The following is a 23355-nucleotide window of genomic DNA, read 5'->3' on the forward strand; positions in this document are numbered from 1 at the left end:
AGTTTCAAACTCAGTCTCAATAAAAGTACATCACCAACAACAAACAAAAGTCTATGATTTACGCAAATAAAAATGCAGTTACTTAAAGTCTTCAACAAGCAGCTTCTTTCACCATCACACAGTCTCTTCGGGTAGATCACCAACATTCGTTACACCAGAATCTGCATCATATTCATAATATGAAATTTCAAGTTTTCAACAAATTCAACAAGCTTTCAAGAACAAAACAGAAGTAATTACCTGCTTCCATCTTTTCCAGCTCGGCGTACTGCTCCATTTCAACCCTAGTAGGCTCCTTGAACAGTGGCTTACTTGTACCCCTCAACCAATCACTTGAACAAACAAGAGCCTCAACCATTTTAGGGGTCAAACTTGACCTAAATGGATCAAGAATCCTCTTTCCAAGACTAAAGGCGCTTTCACTAGCTACTGTTGATGCAGGTACAGCCATAACATCTCTTGCTATCTGCGACAGAATGGGAAATCTAACACAATTCTCCTTCCACCAATCCAACACTTGAAAGCTTGGGTTTGAAGGATCCTCTGATGGCTCCAGCAGGTACTTATCAACTTCATTCTTGATCTCGACAACATCTTTTTCTTGCCTAAGCTTCATGAATTCATTCATGCTTGCAGCATAGCTGTCCTCTTCAACCAAACTTGCATTTCCAGCATCAAACTTTGGTTGAGTTGCAGAGAAAGACGCTTGTGCCGCCTCCGGATCATTTTCTGCATACTCAAGGAAAAGCTGCATAAACATGCTCTTGACTTCATTCACCATCGAAGCCACTAAGGACTCATCTTGCTGCAGTTTTGGAAAAAAATATTCCAAGTACAGCAACTTGTACCTACGAAACAAAAATCGTGCAATTAGACAATTAGTTATGAAACATAACTCCATAGACTAAAGTGCAGCAACATATCAATGCATTTAAAAAAAAGTGCAGGAGCAATTTAATACTAAAATAAAAACAGAACCTTGGATCCAACACCACAGCTATCAAAAGAATCTTGTTCAACTCTTCAAGCCTCCCCCAATATTTGTCGAACTTCTTTTTCATTGAATTCCCAATGCTCAAAAGCAAAGAATCATCACCTTGTAAAAACAAAAATCGTGCAATTAGTTATGCTACTTTATAAAAACAGAAAATTTGACAACTAACAAAACAGAAATAAATCATGTATTTTACCTTGGATACACTTGTCCAACTCTCCGATGATGGTGCACATCCAAAGCAATGGCTGGTTTGCGGTAACAACTTGTGTCCCACTAAACTTGAGAGTTGCATCATAAAATATCTTCAAAAATTTGACTAGCCGTGCAGCCTTCTCCCAATCAAGACCAATTGGAGGTCCAGCTCTTTTCTTCCCACCAACCCTCTCATTGAAATAGGATTCAAACTGTGAATCCTCATCCTCCAACCTTAGAAAAGCTTTCCGGTACTTTATAGCTATCTCTAGCATGAAATAAGTTGAGTTCCATCTAGTGCACACATCTAAAGGCACTATCCCACCCTTATGCTCAACTTTTTCTTGAGCTGCACACTTTCGAAACTTTTCCAACCTAGCTGGACTTGACCTAATGTACTTCACGCAGTTCCGAATCCCCTCAATTGAGGAATCTAACTCCTCCATTCCATCCTTAACAATTAAGTTAAGGATGTGGCAGCAGCACCTCAAATGTAAAAACTGCCCACTCAAGAGCAATTCTTTCCAATTTCCTATCTTTTCTTTCATGTAGTCTAAAGCCACTTGATTAGGTGAAGCATTATCGACGACAATACAGAAAACTTTCTCTATTCCCCACCCAATTAGACAAGTCTCAACTAGCTGCCCTATTGTCTTGCCCTTATGGTTCGGTATCACACAAAAATTAAGGATTCTTTTGTGTAGAACCCATTCATCATCAATAAAGTGAGATGTGAGGACCATATAGTTGATATTTTGGACTGAAGTCCAAGTATCAGTGGTTAGGGATACTCTCTGACCATAAGTGGCTAAAATATTTTTGATCCTAGTCTTCTCCGATTGATAGAGATCCCAAATATCTCTAGCAATTGACCTACGGGACAGCAACTTAAACTGTGGCTGACAACTCTTCATGAAATCAATGAATCCCTGCCCTTCAACAAAACTAAAGGGCAGTTCATCCCTAATTACCATCCTAGCACAAGCAAGCCTCGCCACATCATTATCAAAAGATCGTGCAATTAACTTCCCACCATTATCTACCGAATCAAACACTAAATTTTTCTGTTTTTTAGCTGGAATGTAAAGGGGACACTTCTTACATTGATATAACATATGAGTTCTCATCGAACTCGTGCCATTAGACTTCGTGTGGCAGTAGTAAGTCTGCGGACAGTAGTTGCATTTGGCCCTCGGCTTCACCATCTTCGAACCATCAGGATTCAGCAGCTGAGTGAAGTGCTCCCATGCAATGCTTTTGTTCTTCCTCTTCGTAGTAGACTGAACCGGAGGCACATCTGAAGAAGGGGTTGCAGTGCCAGTAGAAGGTAGAAGCGCAGGGGGAACTGTGGCACTAGATGAAGTCGTATTAGCAGCAATAGTGCCAATGCTGCTCCTAGTTACTTCAGTCCCGACAAACGGTGGTTGACCTTCAATCGATTCATCCATCATCGACAATTCTGCAAGTAAATCAGTAGATTAGTTCCAAATCAAACAAATGAAGACCATTCAGTATCTCTTATTCAATGTTATGCTAAATTATATCCCGAATTGCACAATATTCTTTTCCAGACAGTTTACCCAGAATCCCCATATTACAGTGATTACTGATTACTCCTCATATCCTAATCCCAAAAGCCCTAATCTGAGAATCAAAGCAACATGCCAACATATGCAAACGTGATAGAAATCCCTAACAACAAAGCTCGAAATCCATAAATAGATCCATAAATCCCTAAAATCAAAACCCAACAAACATAAAATTGAAAGAAACATAAAAAAAAAAAATCTTTTCTTATTGTGAGTGAAATCTTTGACTCACGGAGAGGCTGAGAGAGTGGCGGAAGACAGGCTGCGAGCGGAGAGACTAGAGAGTGGCGGAAGACACTGACGTAGATCGGAGCTTTAGGGTTTGAGGGTGAGTTTGAGAGTGAGAGGATGAGAGCAGCAGATCTCTAACTCTCTAAGAGAGAGTTAGAGAGGCTGCGAGCGCCGAGCGGAGAGACTAGAGAGTGGGCGGCACCGCGGCAGATCGAAGACTTTAGGGTTTGAGAGTGAAAGGATGAGAGCGGTAGATCACTACATCGGCTCTTAGAGAGTTACAGTGGGCTGAGTGGCCGAGTGGGGAAAATGGGGATCGATCCCTTTAGGGTTTTGACGGTTTTCTTTAAATATGGATGATCAGGTGCGAAAGGGTGTAGGGAAATCCAGTCATACAAACCAATGAAATGAAGACAGATATAAAAAATATAAATAAATATAAATAATATATTCCTTCGGTTCGGTCCGGTTTTATGCGGTCGGTCCACCATATAAAACCGATACCGACCGGTTCTTATCCGGTTCGGTCCGGTTCTGTAAATTTTCGGTTATAATACCTTCGGTTCGGTTACCGAACCGGAAAAACCGGTCCGGTTCGGTCGGTTTTCACCCTTAGTTCGGTTTTTTGCCCACTCCTATTGAAAATTTGAATAGAGTGGTGACTGGAACAGAAAGAGAAGCCCCAGAAGATTCAAAAATGGGAAAACCCAGTTAATATTCCCAACTATGCAAACCCTGAAACCGGGAACCACGTGTGTACCATTACCTAACCAAGAACCAACTCACATTTCAAGCAGAGCCTCCATTTTGATCTCTCTCTCTCTCTCCTCTCTTAGTTCCCAGTGAGTCACTCACCGAGTCACAATGTGGCCGGCTCTCCTCGCCGCAGCAGTAGCCGCCTCCACCGGACTCCTCGCCAAAAACCACCTCTTCAAGCCCGCCGCCGAGATCACAGACTCCGATCCGCAGAACGACGCCGTCTCGGACGATGCGACGCCGCAGCGCTCCGTCGCTTCTGTTTCTCGGTCTCCGATGCTGCCGTGGGAGAGCGACTGCGAGGATCAAATGAAGGAGGGGATCTTTAGGTTTTCGAGCGACGGCGGGAGCGGGAAGAAGAAGAAGAAGAAGACCAGGTTTCGGTTGAAGAAGAAAGATGTGGTGGAGGAGCAGAAGAAGAAGAGTGGGAGGAGAGCTGGTGTTTGCTTGAAGAAGAGGAAGACTGTAGCTTCCAAATGTGGATCGTCTTCTGATTCCAAAGGTTTGATCTCTAAATTGTGATTCTGAAAGTTATGAGGAATTATGCTCAGTGTGTTTCTTTTATGGTGTTTATTGCTTTTCGATTCGATATTACTTTTGTGTTTGATCATTACTGCTTGAAATTCTTGATTAGGTTGTGTAAACTTTGTGGAACTTGGATCTGATTAGGCATTCAAGAGCCAAATTATTGGCCCCATTATATTCCCAATTGAATTTTAAACAAGTAGGGTCAAGTACTAATTTTTGAGGAAAAGTTCTCTTTTGGAAAAGAGTTTTTGTTGTTTCGTAGATTTTTTTTTTTAATAAAGAAAATACTATGAATCATATGTCATGAGTCCATGAGCTAACCTTGGAAGGATCTTGTATAGAATATTATGGTTTGGTAAGGAAGATTTCTGGGGCCAAGTTTATTACAAGGGATTTAGTGTTTCATTTGGCATAAGAATCTCCTTTTGCTGAAGGATTTAGTGGACCCTGATGGTTTCTTTGCTATAAAAGCATATTTAAAAAAATCCAATTCTCCTTGATTTTTAATATTCTAATCTTCCAAAGATATTTTGGGTTGAAGAGGAAAAGGCAACATTGTTTGTGCCTTTGTGGTATTCTAGTTTAAGTATGCTGGTATTCAATTACATATTACTGCTATCTTGAGATGATTACATTGCAAGGGTATCAGAGAGTTGAGATCTAAAGAATGCTGATAAGTTTTTTTTAAAGACTTAAAAAATCCTTTTTAAGTTCGCTGTTAATTGGAAGTCTAATTACAGTCTACGAAAGCATTTGATCTCCATCATTGTGCTGTTTAAATCAGACACATATTGTAGATACATAATGGCATGTTTTGAGAGTAGTTCAGAAATTTTAGTCTTCTATAAGCTTTTCCAGTGGTTTTCTTCTTTAGGTGACTATTGTCTTGGTATAGCAATCCCCTTCATAAAATTGATTATGTTTACCTTTTGTTGCACTCCTCAGATACTAGCTCATTGTTTAGTTGGGGACTTAACATTGGGATCATGTACATGATGACTGCTGGAAAAGCGGAAATCAATAAGCTGAACACTACCATGGATGAGACTGCAAAAGTTGTGCAGGAGTTAAAATCTGAGCTAAATAAAAGAAAAGCATCACAGAGTCAGCAAGTTTCTTGTTCTGAAAGTGAAGCCAATACACAAGTTCAGAGCCCTAGTTGCAAGTGTACTCAGACAGAACTCAAGAAGTCAAGTGCAGAAAACAGTGAACCTAATTATATGAGAGCTTCCAGTTTTCATATATTTGATGATGGCGAATGTCCAAGTAGTGTTCTTACAGAGGATCAGGAGCCTGAGCCAGAGGTGATGGACATGGATCAATTGGAAGCAGAACTTGAGTCTGAACTGCAAAAACTTCCATGGTGCTCCACAGAAGCTCCTCATCAAGAGGGATTCAGAAATCTGGGAAAGGTCAGTCTTTAATTCTTTATAGTCTATTACATCCTCTTTGAAATTGTTGAATATGTGCCTTTATGCTGTTGCTGTCATCTACAGCTAACAATTAGTACTTATAAAATTGTGGACAAGAATTCGGCAGTCCCTGAATCATGCATGTTGGGCGGTGATCAAAACTGATCACCACTAGGGTTATAAGTACACCCTGGATCTACCAAAGAGTTACAACCATATGTTGTACTCAAAACCTACTCCTCATGTGCCTTGATTGTGTATAACAGTATTGTGCTTTTGCTCGTTTCTTTGATAAAATGAAATGGTGAAAATCATGTTCTGCATGACTTATTTTCCTTACAAAAATGCTTGCTTCCATTTTAGGATATTGTCTCTGAAGTCTCAGCACAAAAATTTCAGGGACAAGCAGCTCAAGGTATTGATATCGAGCAATTTCAAGGAGTATTACCAGCTGAACTAGACCAGAAGTTATGCCATGTGCTCATCGAACAGCAGGAAAGCCAAATTGTGGAGCTGGAATCCGAACTGCAGTCGGCCCAATCCAAACTCCAAGAAAAAGAAACTGAACTTCGAGCATTGAAGGACTGTGTTAAACGCCTAACTCAGTTATCCCTTTCAACTGTCTCAGGCAGGACTTCACCTCCTTTTAAGACCTTTCTCATTTTCCTTGCATTAATTCTCTACTCTACTTGGTTCCAGAACTAACATAAAGCTTTGTTTCCCAGATGATGAAAATGAGGCTCACAATGAACAAGAGCAGATAACTGGTTGGAATTACAACACGGAGAGATCTGAGTCAATAAAACCAGTGGTTGGGATGAAAAGACCTATAGATTCTGAATCCTGATGATACAGCCAAGGGGTATGGTAGTAATTTACCAATTTACTAGACTATTATAGATATATATAGGAAGTTAGCCGGCAATTTTAATGTCATGGGTGTGCTATACCGATCCAAATCAAGCAACCCTACATTACCTGTGTACAAACATGTGCAAATTTCCCTTGTAAACAAAACTGGCAGTTTGCCTTTCTTGCGTTCTGCTCTGCCCATGTAATATTAAACTCTGCTAGTCGCTATTATAATGCTTAGTGTCTAGAGCTCGACACTATTTACCAAGTTGAAGAACCCCAACTCCCACATTGACTTGCTTGCCCTGCCCTGCTTCTTTTCTCAGTGCCTCTGAAACTTAAGTTGACCTTTTGTTTTCTTGCTTGGTCTGTAAGGGGTCATAATTCAGTAGCAAATCAAATTGCTATTATTGCACTGAGAAGTGTAGGTTGGTGTGAAATGTGTAGGGCAAAGATTGGAAAAATAGGAGTGAGACTGATAGGAACGAGAAACTTCTTCTCGTGGGGTGGTGGATGGGTCTCTGGCTTTGCGGAGAGACAGGATGATAGGAATGTGGAGCCATTTTAAGGAGTTGCGTGTTGGAGAATTTGGTTTTCGTTTTCCTACGTCAAAGATGAATTTTTGTTTACGGCTATAGGGTCTCTATCACTAAAAGAATAGTGGGGAGATTACGCGTCTACGTCATGATTAGTACTTTTATTTTGGACTAATGACGATTAGTGCCTTGAAGGAGTTATGGAATTTGGCCTAATGACATCTCTTCCCTTTTGTTTAAGATAGCGTTTCAGGGTTGTACCGGGTCATTGGGTAACTTTTGTTGTAAATACAATTTCTGGAACGATGTAAGAATTGAACTGCTCGGATATTGGCCCTGCCGGAAATGCTAGCGACAAACAGTTGGCAACGAGCATGTAGATGATTCTCAAAGCGTTGATGTATGTAGGTTATCGTGAATTATGTATATATCTACGGTTCGAAATTGCTCATGCGCTTGCAAATGATTGTCCTGAACAATTTGCGTTATATTAGAACGATCAAACCTCTTATTTTACTTAATTATAACTCCATTTCTTATCCTCCCCACACAATGCCAAGGGCACAGTTCTAAACACTTTTAGCACAGGCAAACTTCAGAGATGGATACTGCTTGGTTGTATAGCCAAATTAGTCTCTGAATTGTCAATTCCATATTAGGTTGGGGTGTTTATGCATGTGCTTGCATTGTTTAGTCAATTGGAAGGTTTATCGGTACAACCACACATAAAATTATTAATCTATCCCATAATTGCTCATGTCACACTAGATGTTACACACACAACCCACATTGTTTTTTTCCTTCCCTTTTTAAGTTTTAACCTACTTACATGATCAAGGGAAAGACCAACTGCACTAGTAATGACTAATGAGTATTTCATTGAAAAGAAGGCATGCATCAATCCCCATCCTGGTTCAAAAGTCAAAACAAAACCCCACAATTTATGAAGATCTGACGGTTAAGATTGCATCAAGATTTTCTTACAAAATGCAGGCGATTATTACAGTTACAAGGCTATATTTTATTGCATACGCTACAAATAGTGTCCCAAAAGTTAAATGCAAAAAATATAAAACTGACCTCTGAGTCCAAACAGAACCCTACACTACACCACCTCTGAAAAATAGCCAAAATGTTTACGGTCCGATTCACCATCCGTGCAACCAAAACAGGATAAAATAATTTTCACACCAAAAAAGAAAAATAGAAGAAGAAACCAAAAACTGAAGCCAAAACAGAGCAAAGAGCTTCAGAGTCACCCATTTCAGAGCAAGAGAGCTTCTTTCAATCTTGAGCTTGACAGATAGAGAGGGGGAGAGGGAGAGAGAGAGAGAGAGGCTTGGTGGGTGGAAATGAAGCTACCCGCGAAGCCCATATCGAGTCCGGGTCGGAGCGACAAGTTCCCGCCGCCGTTGATGAGGTTTCTGAGGAGCAATGTCGGGAGCAAAAGCCGAGGTCGGTTACGTGCGAGTCCGATGTTCGTGAGGAAGAAGAACACGACCGCCGTCGAAACACAAGAGCCGTCGTCGCCGAAAGTGACCTGCATGGGCCAGGTTCGGGTCAGGCGGTCGTCCTCCGCGGCTTGTTCGCGACCCGGACGGGGAAGAAGTGCCGGAGCTCCGACCCGGAAACGGTTCGGGTGGATCCAAAACGCCGTGTTCTGCAGCGATTTTCCCGGGAAAATCAAGCCCAAGTCTTGCAGACACCTCTGGCGGAAATGGGTTCCGTTTTTTCAAGTTGGGTTTTGCACCAGAGTTCAAATCGAAAAAGACCCACCAAAAGTTGAGACCCAATTTGGGGAAGCAACTGATGGGTTTTGTTCAGGTGATGATGAAGAAGAAGAAGAAGAACCAGAATTTGAAAGAAAAGCCAAGGCTTTTGCTGCTTCTAGCTTTTCGCCACCCAAGAACGCTTTGCTCTTAACTCGATGCAGATCTGCGCCGTACAGGTCGTCTTCTTTGGCTAGTAGATTTTGGGGCTCACCAGACAGAGCTAAAGAAGAAACAGGGGAAGAAGAAGAACAGAGCAAAACAGGGGAAGCAGAACAGAGCATCGAGCCCCAAAACAGAGAAAATGGCAGCGAAAATAAGAGACCCACATCGGAAAGAGAGTCCATTTCGGAACAAGAATCGAGAACTGAGCAACAAAATGAAGAAAAGATGCAATTTTTCAAGGGATTGGAAAACTCAATCAGAGAAAGAATGGCCAAATCTGCGAGCATTGAATATTCGAATGAAGTGGAGTTTGGATCAGATTCTGCTCGGCCTATGATTCTCACAAGGTGTAAGTCAGAACCAGCAAGAACAGCAGCAGAGAAGCTCGACCCAGATTCGTTGATTCATTCCCACCGATTGTTTGTGATTAATTAGTTTTCAATTTCCTTTTTTTTTTATTTGATGTTAGTATCTGACTGAACAGTGAATATAGTTTTCAATTTTTCGGTGCAAGTTTTTCGCATCTGGGGCTGTACGAGGGAATCTCCATGGCCTCCAACTCTTATCAGTTTGGTTATATAAAAAAATGTACACCGGAAGCTGAAGATAAAAGAGAAGCCTAAAACAAATCTCTGCATTTGTTTCAGCTACGAGTCATCGCCATCAAAACAACCTCATGTGCAGCTTTTTATTTATTGCAGACTTTAGTGCCATTCATTATAGAACTAGTTTTTCTGTGTCTTGGAGTTATCAAGGAACACTTTCCATGGATTCGTTTGGGTGTTTCTGCTTTTTGGCCATATGGGACTTGGATTAGTATAATGCACCATTGGATACTCTGACCAATCTTTTTCATTTGCATGAAGGGTTGAAGCCAATATGATATTAGGGTTTGAGGAGACCCCATTTCTTGATTTCTTCATGTAACATGCATGTTACTTGGTGGTGGTGTTGTCTTATTGGATACTGCATCATAAATTTGGATCAAAGAGGAACTCCAATTCAATGTGACACTTTTATTTTTTATGGTGGATTTCAAATATTGTGAAAGTATATACAAAAATTTGTACTTTGAAAGGGTCTTACATAATGTCTTAGGTACACTTAAGAATACTCTTTTTTATAGTAATTTCATGACTCGCATGTGAAAGTCTCACACGGACATATGAGATTATACTATATTTGAGCGAACACAAGAATTAACTTTTCAATCATAAACTCAACAAAACAAGCTCATTTGACAATCACCTATTTGGAGTGGTGGATCCATGAAGTGGTGAAGGGTCAGCTAATTCTCAATTTTTTTCCCCTTGTCATAATCAGTTAACGGTCTCAAATACACAACTAAATTTCCTAAAGCCTAAAGACAACCATGCGTTGTATATGAGTTGAAGTTTTCTCAAAAGTTTATGTATCTCACTCTCCGAATACCATGAAGTGGTGCAAGTGAAACTTCGACTTTTAAAAGCTGGGTGCTCATTAGAAGCTCTATGTTAGACACTTGGACCTTTGCTTGGCGACGTGTAATTTACAAAAAATAGGTCGGAATACAAAAACAATCTAATATTAGTTCAAGTTAAAGTGTTAAACGGTTATTTGTGAATTTACCTAGATGTAGCTTACCACATTGATAAATCCAATAATCAATAATGGTATCGAGAAGTCTTTTTGTAACATTTTCATATAAATGAAGAGGAACCTTCCTTCTTTTGACTAAACACATGGGAGAGAATACCAAAATCTTATATTGCTATATCATTCTGCGGTATATGCTTCCAAATATTGCTTCAGATTGTCGCAGACTTTATTGGACCTAAATACACAATTCATAGAACATTGGATTCATAAAGCCCAATAAACCAAGATGTTCGTTTGTAATTTTCTTGGTGATGGGGACTTCTCAATAGATTATTTTACCAGCATAGTCAACTATGAAATATTTCATTTGCAGGAATTCAAAATAATTTTTTTTCTTAAAAAAAAAAAAAAAACACTCTAAAGATGTAAGGTAATTGTCATCAAGCTCCTCCGAACCAACCTGATTCTTTTTGAGGTTCTCCTTGAGTTTCCTTCTACACGTATCAAGTCCGTATCCATTTTCATATACTCGATGCATTTTGTGAGGTTCTAAAAGTTCCTTCTTGTCATTTCATAGAGGTGTTGATATGTTTTGCACTTTTGCTTCCATGGCCGGTGGTGGATCGTCTTTCACTTGGTTTTAGTGTCCATCTTCCTGAGTTGGAAACTTTGGCTAGTCCTGATCATTAGTCGGTCACTGGAGCTTGGTGGTGGCTCTCCTTCCAATGTCTAGGTCCTAGACATGGTGCTGCTTGGTTGGAGTTACTGATTCCGACTGGTGATGGTTTGGACTTGTGCACGCTGCACATGTGTGATGGTGGTACAAAACGTAAGTGATTGTTGTTGGCGGGGGTTGCGCTTCCGAGTGGAGCTAGTTTGGTTAGTTGTTGGATGAACTAGTTTAGTAATTTAATTTTAATTTTGTCTTTTTATAAGAATTTTAATTAAAAAGATAGAGAAAAAATATGGAGTGTAAAATGAGGAATGTGAATTTCACTTTCCTTAAGTGACAGTTACTAAATATGCAACACATAATGAAATGCCCATCCTCTCCGACCATGACATAGCTGTTGTTGATGTAGGACTTGGACCCAACAAGACGCCCCACGACATACTAATACACTACTAAGCTAACTTTTATGATCATGTGGTCTTCATAAACACACAAATCTATTATACTTGAAATAATCTAGCCATAAAATGTGGTCTACATTTGGCACCACAACTAATTAACCTCACAGAATTAGTGATTGACTGTGTCTAATGTCTATTCTCTTGTGACTTGCTAAAAATACTAAACATATCATGCCTAATTTTCTGGAAATAAATTTTAGAAATTGGAAAACACTTTCCTATAAATTGAGGAAAATTGGGATATCCTCACTCGCATCACTTGAAATAAGATTGCCAAATTGTTGGAGGTCTGATTCTACTACCAATAACAACAGATCTCCCCTCGAAGTTTTTCAAAGATGGCAAAATCCGTTTGCTCTACCACAGTTGTTCTCGTGGTTGCTTTCCTTCTGATTGCTTCATTTGGTGAGGAAACCAACATTATTTATCAAATTTCAATTGATCCCTAGTGTTGCTATTCATTTTTCATATTTTTGGATATGCATATGTTGGTCTTGATTTTTAATCGAATATTTGTAATTATTACACATCTAAGGTTTCGTCTAATGTTGGTTCTTCTTAACTAGATAAGAGCATATTTAGCAATGTTAGCTATATTTTAGTCAAATTTTAACTAAAGTAGCTAAAAAGTTATTCTGGCTAGCCACTTTTAAAATATGTCTGCATCAGTTCTCTCTATTTTAGCTAGTTTTGAATTTATATTATTTTTTTAATGAAGATTAAATAGTTTAAATGTATTTTTCAATTATATAAAATAATCCAAAAGGAATGTTTTAAATTATAGAGAGCCTCACCTCACTCTCTATATTTAAGAGAGTCTTTAATAAATTCCTACTATAGGTTAGTAGGGCGAGGTGGGCGTTGTCCTGGTTTGTGCACCCTAAGTGCCGTGTCTGGCCTAGGACGGCAGCGAGTTCCTTGCATCGTCAAATGATCGCAGCCTCCTAGTGGCAGAATGAAACCAACTGACTCCGAAGTTATTTTTCGGTGACAACGTAGTGGGAAAGTTGGTCGTATTAGTATATTATGGCTCCGTGTGAGCATATATTTTCTTTCCGGTATGTCGCCAAAATTGTAAAGCAAATGGAGTAGCCAGTTGTGCACTCTTTGCTAATTGGTGTGTGTTAGAATACCTAAGATTAGTAGAGACTCCTGATATTATTTCGGGATGTTCTCATCAGGCTTATTGTAATATGGGGTTTAGGCACTATGTCCCCCCCCCCCTTGTATTCTATGGTTTCATTAATGGTTATGGTTTAAGAGCAGCCGTTTTGGTCCTACCTCAAAAAAAAAAAAAAAGCCTCATCTCACTCTCTATATTTAAGTGCGAGATAATTTAAATTAAAAGTGGAGAGTCACTTACGAGTCTGGTGCATATTAAATCGATAAAAAAAACTAAATATACTCTCCAAAATATATAAGGAGCCAAGAAAGAGAATATGCTAAAAAGAGCATACAATAACTATACAAGTCAAATTCCTCTTTTGTAAGAAATGTCAGTTGGGAGGGTTGAATGGGTATTAGAATAGCTGTGCCGTCCCCATCCCTGACCTAGTTCCTCCAAATATTGAGGATTTTTCATCCCCGTAACTGTTGGGGGATCATGAAATTAAAACCAAAACATCATAGCGGGTGAGTTGGAATTATGTTTTTTGAGTGGTGTATAACCAACAACTACACATACCTGAATGACTACAACGCTGTAGAATTGGAATTATTTCAGTCTTTCCAGTCATTATTCTTTACTTAGAATTCAAATTTAATTACATGAGCTATGTTTAATTGCAGATATGACAGTTTGTTTGCTCATAACTAAAGATTCCTTGACAGGAGTAACTATGGATCATATTGCAAATTAGTGCTAATTTTTTCTTGAATATTACAGAAACTTGATAACAAGTATGACATTGATAATGTTCAAAATGAATGCGTACCAACAAAGAAAATACTTATGTTACATTATTGTGATAGGTCATTGATTTATTATTATCTTTCAGCAACGACAATGGTTGAAGGAAAAAGCAAAAGCTGTAAGAAGGCGAGCGAATCCTTTACAACCCCATGCAACAATCACCCAGAATGCGATAAAAAAATGCAGAGAAGTGGAGAAAGCACAGTCAGGTGGTCTTTGCCGAAAAGAAGGGGAAGTGAAAAAGTGTTTCTGCTATATGTGCTAAAATTTTGGCTGAATCTTCACATCTAGCCTTTTAATTTCAGTTTCTAATGTAAATACTGTGCTTTGCGACTGAAACTACAAGAACTAAGGGCATCTCCAAGAGACTACTTATTTCAAAATAAATTTAATATTTAGTTAATTTTAGGCTAAAATTATATTCTAACATAATACTTAAACAAAAGTTAAATTTAACTTTTGCTAAATTCTCTAGCTAAATACAAGCTATATTTAGCTAGAGATGGAGAGAATTTAACTAAAACATAAATTTAGTTTGAGATTTAGGTATTCTGCTGGAGCATAACTCAATAGCTAACTAGTTATATTTCACTTTTAGCTACTTTTAGCTAGGAAAATAAGTATCACTGTTGGAGATGCTTATAACTTTGGAAATGTGACACCCAAGTTTTTTTTATTTTTATTTTTATTAATATATTTTTTGTGGAGAATAAACGATAGTTTTATTATCAAGCTGGTACTATTTCAAGAAACTTGTTACGTAGCGACTCAATTAAAATGATTTCCCCACATATAACACTAGATTTACGTTAGCTTGACCACTCAATAACACAATTTTTTTTTTACCGAGTACAAAATATAATAAAAATCATATTAACCCTCTATTCCAAATTTAACTAAGATGTCATATAAATCTTAAAAAGAACCATATCAGCAATGTCCATAAGGTTTATTTATTTTAAAATAAAATCAAAGTAAATTAGCATGCGAATCCTAGGAACCAAGGAGAAACTGTAGCCACCGTTGCAGTTGAAGCAACCACCATCATCAAAATCCTCACCATGTAGCTCATGCATTGTAGCGTAAAGAACCGGACAAATATAAATTGGTAGAACCATGACTGATGAGTCAACTCGGTCAAGTACTGCAACTTTTCTTAGGCGCAACGACCTTGAAACCCCGTAGTAGTAACTATCATTATATCCAATATTAGATCGACAAACAAACACTCGGTTGGAAGCGAATCTAGAGAAGGAATCATATCAACGGCCAACGTTAGCCACCAACAGAGTTGGAACAGGAGGGTCGTCGGGAGAAGGAGAAATATTTTGCTAGCGAACGGAGAAGTGCAGTGCCTTGCAACGCCGAAGAAATATTCTAACGCAGAATGTCGACGGAGAGGTGACTGGCTACATTGAGCAACCCTAGCCTATTCACAGTTTGACACCATCAAAATACAGACTTCTGTTATCTGAACTAATCGATGTTCCCACAAAAAAGTGAAAGCAGCAGAGTGCAAAAATCTATTGTGAAAGTATTGTTGTGTCATCCAAGTTTAGAACGCTGGAATTGCATAAATTCAATTTATAAAAATATAGTGTACATATACACACATGTATCCTATTGTGAAAGTATTGTTGTGTCATCCAAGTTTGGAATATGCTGGAATTGTACAAATTCAATTTATGCGCATAAAATAGCGTAAGTATATACCAACATGTATTGATACAAATTCACATAATATAGAGGTATTAAAATTAATTACGAGTTCATGGTTTGAACTTTGAAGGCTATGGCTAGACGTGGCAAACGGGCCACTAAGCACGAACACGGTCTGGGCCTGACACGCTTAAAAGCGGCCCGGCACTGCCCAAGCCCGTTAGTGGCCCGGCACGTTAGAATAACGGGTCGGGCTGGGCCTAAAAATATTGGTCCGGCCAGGCCCGAGCCCATAATGGGCCCGACACTGCCCGAGCACGACATATTGTGGGCCGGCCCGTTACAAACACAAAATTTCATTTAAAAAAAAAAAAAATATTAAAAACCTACAATGATGAGATTTGAATATGAGACATTTTTATTTAAAATCTCATGATAATTCCACCAATGTTTTCTTTTATGTTGTCAAAATAATGAAACAAAACATTATATCCTTATTTTGACATAAGTATTTTTTCTAAATATTAAATATATGTTTATTAATAAAGACTAATCTCATAATAATACAACTATAGAATGAAGGAAAAAATAATAGATACTAAATCTTCATTATATTAATAAAGATTAATCTCACACTAATATACTAAAAACAATATATTTTGAGTTTTTTTTTTCTTTCTTTCTTATAGTGGAATATAAAAAATTATTAGAAATGTAATCTTAAAAAGCTAAGATTAAGAAAAACGTTGTAGAACTTAATTTATTTTAATTTTCTAAATAGTTAAATAAAATTAATTTTTATTTGTTCAAATTAAGATTTTAAAATCGTGCTTTATAGTGGGTAGGCACGAGCACGGCCGATTATTGACCTGGCACGAGCATGGCCCGACACGATATGGGCTCGGGCCGGGCTTAATGTTTAAGTAAATGGGCCGGCCCAAGCAAGGCACGAAGCACGACTAGGTCCGCTTAAAATGGGCCGGGCCGGCCCGTTTGCCACCTCTAGGCTATGGCTAAGGCCATCTGCAGTAGGAGGGCCAAACTGGGCTTTGTAGCCCTTTTGACAAAGTTTTAGACTCCAGCAAGGAAAAGCCTAACGGTGTGAAGCTAGTCTAAAGGGGGATGGGGAGGGTTGAATGTAACCCCAAATGTGACTCTTGGGCTCTGATGGGATCCACAGCCAAAAATTTGAATGTTGTCAGCTTGATTTGAAAAAAGCTCATATTATACTTCCGTTGCAATCGATGGTGCATAATTATGCTATCAGTTAAGTGAAGAGTTGTGGCTAGCTAGTTGTTGTTTTTTTTTTTTTTTTTTTGGGCAAAATACTATTTAGTCCCTGAAGTGTGGCTTCATCCTCGTTTCAGTCCCTGCCTTTTTAATTTAATCCTAAATGTCCCTGAACTCAGAATTTTCAGTCCAATTGGTCCATTCCCTTCATTTCCTCCGGTTGCTCGATGATGTGTCAGTTATTGGTTTGCCAGCTCAACGCCACGTAAGACACTGATTTTGTAAAGTGACGAGAATGCCCCTGCTTCAGTTTATTCCAAAATTTCCTCTCTTCTTTCTTATCTTCATTCTCTCTCTATTGAGGTCATCGATACAAGGAAAGGGGTTGAAACTCTTTATCTCATTATCAATCATCTAAATTCGATTAAAACCCTTTGTATGCATTTCTCGAAATTTGATTCAAATTTTTGAAAATTAGTCAAAGTAAAAGACGATGGCTAACGTTCCGGTAGGTTTCTGGTTCCACCCAACTGACGATGAGCTCATCCGATACTACCTGTATATGAAGAACAAGGTGAGCGAGGGTGACGATGACTCTGAAGCGGTGGGGACTCTGAAGTGGCGGCAACGGTGGTGCCGGAGTTTGACCTCTACGGTGAGACCGAGCCCTGGAACATTTGGGTAGCTCACGGTGGAGCGGATCTGTATGACCAGGATTTGTTCTTCTTAAAAAAGCTGAAGATGGTGAATCCCCATGGCAAGCGAATCAATCGAAACATTGGGACAGGGACTTGGAGCAAAGGCGAACCGTCTAGGCCCATTTTCGTCGAGGAGAAGAACAAGAAGAACAAAACCCCAATTGGTTGAAAGAGGAAGTTCCGATACAAAGACAAGCTCTCCGACCAGCTCGGCTACTAGTACATGCAAGAGTATAGTCTCAACAGCATCAAATCCACTGATTAAGTCATTTGCCGACTCTGGGAGAACAACAGATCTGGAGGCAAGATCAGAGGAAATAGGGATTTGCTGGCCATATCGGTGGAGGCCTCCATGGAAGCTTCTGGTTCGATTCCGGTGGGGTTTAGGTTCCACCCTACCAATCAAGAGCTGATCTATTACTAATTCGACAAACCTGACGATCCACCGGTAACCTCTCCGTCGTCCTGTGATGCCTGAAAGTAGTCCATGCGCTGTTGCGGTGAACACCCAGAAATTTTCTCTGGGCACCCACTACCTCTGCCTCTTTCATCAACAATCACTACAAGACCCCATCTTCCCATCCTCTCTTCTCCGACTAACACCGGTCATCCCACCGCCGTACCATCACCCCTCCTTATATCGATGACCTGGATAGAGGGATAAAGAATATAAGAAAGAAGAGAGAATTTTTGAAGAACTGAAGTAGGGGTATTCTCGTTACTTTACAAAATCAGTGTCTTACGTGGCGCTGAGCTGGCAAACCAATAACTGACACGTCATCGAGCAACCGGAGGAAATGGAGGGAATGGACTAATTGGACTAAAAATTCTGAGTTCAGGGACATTTGAGATTAAATTAAAAAGGCAGGGACTGAAATGAGGACGAAGCCATACTTCAGGGACTAAACAGTATTTTGCCCTTTTTTTTTAGAGAAGAGAAATTTCATTCAATCACCGAAACCATACATTTGGAGGGGACATAGACCAAACCCCCAAGAGAAGACAGTTACAAGTACCATGAGCTGATATGGGCTCAACTATAACTGCAATACGCCAATTTTCAAGGCTACTTAGACTAAATTAACCCGAGATTCTCAATAAAATCTCATAATCAATAGCATACGAGACTACGTCCTATTCAACACCGTGTCTAAAAAAAGCCAAGACCACGTGCAAGGATCGCATGTCAGAATATTGACAATAAGAATAAACCGAATATAAACCTAATCGTCCCCAGGTATGACACCATAACCATGGCACCACAAAATAAACCAACCCCAGCTCAAAAGAGTAAGGACTTATTAACCCTAACCAAAAAACCCTAACAAACACTCAAACCCCAATAAAGAATATACACCAGCCGCCGCCCTCTCCTTCCTTTCCCCAAAGCTCTGACATCAGCCTAAGAGTAATCATCAGAAAACCAAGAATTGCCCAACTGATCTTCTCATCTCCAGGCCACCAACCCCTCCACTCACCTAGCCATCAACCCTTTGCCAAAGGGCTTGACAATCACCAACATAACACTGTCCCCATCCATGGTCAATTGACCATCAACACTAATCACTGCTCCACTAGCCATATCCACCATGCATCAAATCAGACAAGCCCAGCTGCTGAATCTTAGTCTCCCCGTCCACCATCGTGCTCCGTAATCCCCGCCGTCACCATAAGGAAGTGACGCGCTCCAAGCAAGCGCGCAATTTAACCCTGAAATATCGTTAGTAGTATAAGCAAATAGGGATCGTTCTATTCCGGGGATTGAGGGTACACCTGTCATTGTCAAACAATTAAACAATTAAAATTAAAACAAAGTATAATATTCGCAAATATATTCACAACTATAAACATTATTTACGAAAAAAGGGGGGATTTTGTTTTTGGTTTTTTCGAAAATAAAACTAAGTTAACAAAATAATTAAAATGCAAAAACATAAAAATACAAATGGAATGAGAGAACAAAGATTAAAACTAAAACTATGATTAAAATCGATTCAAACCCTAATATTGTTCATCTAAGTCATGAGAAAGGAGTTGATCATGTGAAACATTTGAAAGCAAATGAATTCCCATTTTTTTACTTTTCAATGCTAATTAACCTAAGCGAAAGCACCTAGATTAATCCTATCAAACATGCAATCAAACCCTAGAAAGCTAGTCAATCATGTCATGTTTAACGCATTACACATAGAGAAAGGCTATCAACTCAAGTGTACAACTTAGTATGGAAAAGTCCACCTAATTGCAATCCTCTTTAATTAAATTCGGTCTTTGCATAAAACCTTTACTACTTTGATTCAAGTTTACACAAAACGAAAAGTCGATTTCATGTTCTTAAACCTAGCACCAATTATATCAAAACCCTAAGTGTTTGCAACCACATAAGATTAAAATACAAAAGTTTTCTATCATGCAAATTTAATTAAACAAACCCACATAAGCAACATAAAAATCAACATATAGAAATCACAACTTTATCTCAAAACATATAAACGGGCTTTAAACTTTGCCCTTAACATTATTTGTTAACTAGAATTCATAGTCTTACAAAATCAAACAAAGAAAACAAGAGAAAGGATATAATACACCTTGAAAGATGAATGATAAAACCTTGAGACGAAGAACTTGAAGATCCTTGAAAGCAAACAATCTTCTAGGGACGACACAAGGGTGGATGGCGGTTAGGAAATTGATGTATTGCATGGCTTCTCTTTCTCTTGGCTTGAAAATGAAGAACAAGAAAACTAGAGAATGAAGAAATATGGAGAGGAAATGGAGAGACAAGGAGATGAAATGGATGAAGGAATTGGTTTTAGAATTAGAGGAGAAGGTGTTTATATAGGGAAGAAAAAGAAGAGTGAAATGATGAGTGGAAGAAAAATAATGAAAGTGGAGTATGAAAGTGATTTGTAAAATATGGAAAAGAAAGAGAAATGATGAAATGAAAGCAAAGCATGAAGGTGCAGCAACATGGAAGTGATGATGATCTATTAAAGAGATTGTAGAAAAAATATATCCAAGGAAAAAGAGAAAAGCATCTAGCTTTCTTCATGTGGGTGGGAAACATGAATATGTGGTGTTGAGCTGTTTTCAGGTCAGTTTCTTCCCCTTTATTCCTTCAATTATTTCTCCAACAAGACTTCATTATATGCCTTCGACTTCTTCATATGAAATGTTCCACTATGAGTGTAGATCATCCTGAAAAATTTTCAGAGCTTCAATCCATGTGGTTGGGCCGGAAATGCTGCTGGACCTCTTACAGGTCCAGTTTTCCGGTTTTGCTTCTGTAGAAAATTGGGCTGATTGTTTGAAGGCCTTCCACTCATATTTTTCTCTGGCACTCTTCATAAGAAATGATCATTTGGGTGTCTAGAATGGATCTGGAAGGTTTCAGCTCATTTGAAGTTCATTTGGTCAGGCGGTCGGTCCTTCTTCTTTGCTTGGCTTGGTTTCTCCTAGCCGGAGTAGGAATATGTGTAAAATTGATCTTTTAGTACATTTCCATTTTTCTCCATCATTTCCAGGTAATTATGGACCTAATGCTCATTTCACCTCCATTTACTCCAATGTACCTAAAAATAGAAATTGAATTAAAAATCGATTCAGTTAAGGAATTAACTAAGCAAAATGTGAGGAATTAACTATTAAAATATCACATTAAAATGCTCCTATCAGGAAGCAAAAGAGATGCTGCACAACACCACTCCAAAGAAACTACATCCCCTCCCGGCTGCAGCCACCATACTCCGACTAGGCAGAGCCTTCGTCGGCGCTGGGGCGCCACCGGACGAGAGAAACCACTGCATGAAGAAACCCAAAGTTTTTACTCCTACTTTCTTGTAGCTAAAACCTGATCAATAGGTTATCAAATGGTGTTTAATAAAAAAAATAAAAAAGTTTGTTAGCTAGCTAGTCGTTTTTCTTATTATTTTTTTATTAGTAACTGGCAGTTTTGTGTTATCAAGATAAAACAGTCAATTTTTTTTTATTCTACCTATATATACATACATTCTATCTCTTTAATTTATCACATTTTCTACCTCCTTTACCACTTCTACTTATTCGAAAACATGTCCACTCCTTCCACATAAATACCTCATCCAAAATATGCACCTTAAAAAACATAATGTAAAACCATAAAATATTGGAAACTCTACCTTACTGAAAATGGTTCATAAGTATTCCGTTAACTTGGAGTAAAATCTCGTATATATATAATTCATTAGTGGAGATGGCCTAACGTATTCAGTAAGGAAGTAGACCTAATTAATGGATGATATACGAGATTTAGCTCCAAGTTTAGAGGCAGTTTCATGTGCCCTAAAATTTTGTAATACTGCAAAACATTGTCTTTTAGTTCTTGTCACCTACAAGTCTACAACTTTGGTTTAAAGTTTAAACTTTAAAGTTGAGTCACCATGCATGTCTTCCCTTTCCTTCAATCTTACTTGAGGATAGTTCCTAGTTATTAAGGTGGTGTACTCTTTTCTCTTTTTAATTCAATCACTTTTATGATAAAGATTTTAATAATTTCATATTTTTTAGGGTTTGCATTTTTCACATTCGATTTATGAGTCTCATTGAATTTGTAAATGTATAGCATCATGTGATAAAATAATAGGAGATTCGGTAACTTGGATTTGTAACTTTTATAATTGTCGATTTATTCTTTTTGGTGTTGTAATGAAGAATTAATTGTGACGTATAACATAAGAAACGAGGGTAGACGAGAGAGAGGTGAGACACCACCCTACTCTGTCGCAAGTATTGGACCGCCACAAGCTAGAACTAGTTGCCATCGAGAAACCTCTCTTGTGAGAGTCCAAGAGAAAAACATCTTACAAAAGTTTTTACATAAGTTCATTATTTCAATTATATTCGACTTATGAATCTTATTGAAAGTTATAAATGAAATTTACTCCTAAATTAAAAAGAAAAACTACAGCTTCATGTGATACAATGATTAGCAATTAGGCAACCTAGGTTCATAAATTTTATTTTTGCCACTTTATCCTTTGTTGTTATAATGAAGAATTATGGAGTGTGACATGGTTAACGTCAAAGCTTTTTTGCAGTGCTGTATTATTTCTAATGATCCCATGCCACAACAACTAGTCTTCCCTTTATCCACCTTAGGTGATCAATAATGCTTCTTGATATTTCCGTTTTTTTTTCCTCTCGCAAAGTTCCTGATGTTTCTTAATGACGATAATTTTTCAAACAACACAATGAAAGGACAAGAACTTACATGTTATATGTGCGGCACATATAACATGTAAGTTCTTGTCCTTACATAATGTGCCTTATATTTTGTAATGTGTTTTTCGATCATATGCACATCCTTAAAAACAATTTTATATAAGAACATAAGGAGTCATTTTAATGAGGACCACTTTAATGATGATTAGTTAAAAACTTTCTAATCAATGGTTTGAGAGACCTACTTTTCAATTACATTACGATAAATCATTCATTAATTTGTGTATATATTTAACGTTCTTAGGCTCTCGCTAATAATTATGCATATATGGCTTGATAGTTTCATTTGACCAAATTATTATCCTTTCTTTGTTTTCCTTCATTTTTTGAGAGACAAAAAATACAATTAATTAGAAAAAAGCCAACCCATGCATTGTCTTCAACCTGTACTTGTCCAAAAGCTATGAGTGAGGTTGATAGATCATTTGGTCACAAGATAGATTTTTATTTTTTTATTTTTAAGAAGGTGGTCACTCTAATATAATAGCAAATGTAGGTAATATAAAATAATGATTCACCCAAAGAGGCTACGTCAGAATTGAACCATTGTCTAGGAATCAAAACGACCCTAACGTAATATCAAAACGACCCATATATTGATAGCTGAGCCCATGTATCGGACGGCTGAGACAGGATGTGCATTTCCATCGTACGGCTTACATTGCTGTGCACTAGCACCCGCCGTGCACTGAAGAATTTTCGAATATCACCATGAGATAAGCTTCGAGAACCAAATAACCAAACAATACTATGGCTAAAAACCGAACAATTCAAGTAGCCTCAATTATTTTTAAACAAAAAGTGAACGACCTTATTTAGAAGAGCTACCCCACCCCCCACCTTTTCTGCCGACTCTAA

At 38.4% G+C, this 23355-nt stretch overlaps 2 protein-coding genes and 1 long non-coding RNA gene across 4 annotated transcripts; all 3 read left to right on the forward strand.

The window, feature by feature from the left end:
* Positions 1–3657: 3657 nt before the first annotated feature.
* On the forward strand, positions 3658–6825 carry LOC112191680 (protein POLAR-like 1). Of its 2 annotated transcripts, none has more exons than XM_024331072.2 (4): positions 3658–4267; positions 5239–5705; positions 6105–6333; positions 6431–6825. In XM_024331072.2, exons 1-4 carry the CDS (start codon positions 3874–3876, stop codon positions 6550–6552), a joined length of 1212 nt encoding a protein of 403 aa, XP_024186840.1. In that variant the 5' UTR covers positions 3658–3873; the 3' UTR covers positions 6553–6825. The 2 variants fall into 2 exon arrangements, with proteins under 2 accessions (XP_024186840.1, XP_024186839.1); XM_024331071.2 differs by having other exon boundaries at positions 3659–4267; positions 6069–6333.
* A 1367-nt stretch (positions 6826–8192) lies between these two features.
* LOC112195328 lies at positions 8193–9540 on the forward strand. The gene has a single exon (XM_024335742.2). The coding sequence runs from the start codon at positions 8446–8448 to the stop codon at positions 9460–9462; it is 1017 nt and encodes a 338-aa protein (XP_024191510.1). The 5' UTR covers positions 8193–8445; the 3' UTR covers positions 9463–9540.
* A 2447-nt stretch (positions 9541–11987) lies between these two features.
* Positions 11988–14022, forward strand: LOC121052387. The gene is made up of 2 exons (XR_005808910.1): positions 11988–12144; positions 13737–14022. It is a non-coding gene; the product is annotated as an uncharacterized LOC121052387 (long non-coding RNA).
* The last annotated feature ends 9333 nt before the right edge of the window (positions 14023–23355 follow it).

The sequence above is a fragment of the Rosa chinensis genome, chromosome 3, assembly GCF_002994745.2.
Source record: "Rosa chinensis cultivar Old Blush chromosome 3, RchiOBHm-V2, whole genome shotgun sequence".
In the NCBI taxonomy this organism is placed as follows: domain Eukaryota; kingdom Viridiplantae; phylum Streptophyta; class Magnoliopsida; order Rosales; family Rosaceae; genus Rosa; species Rosa chinensis.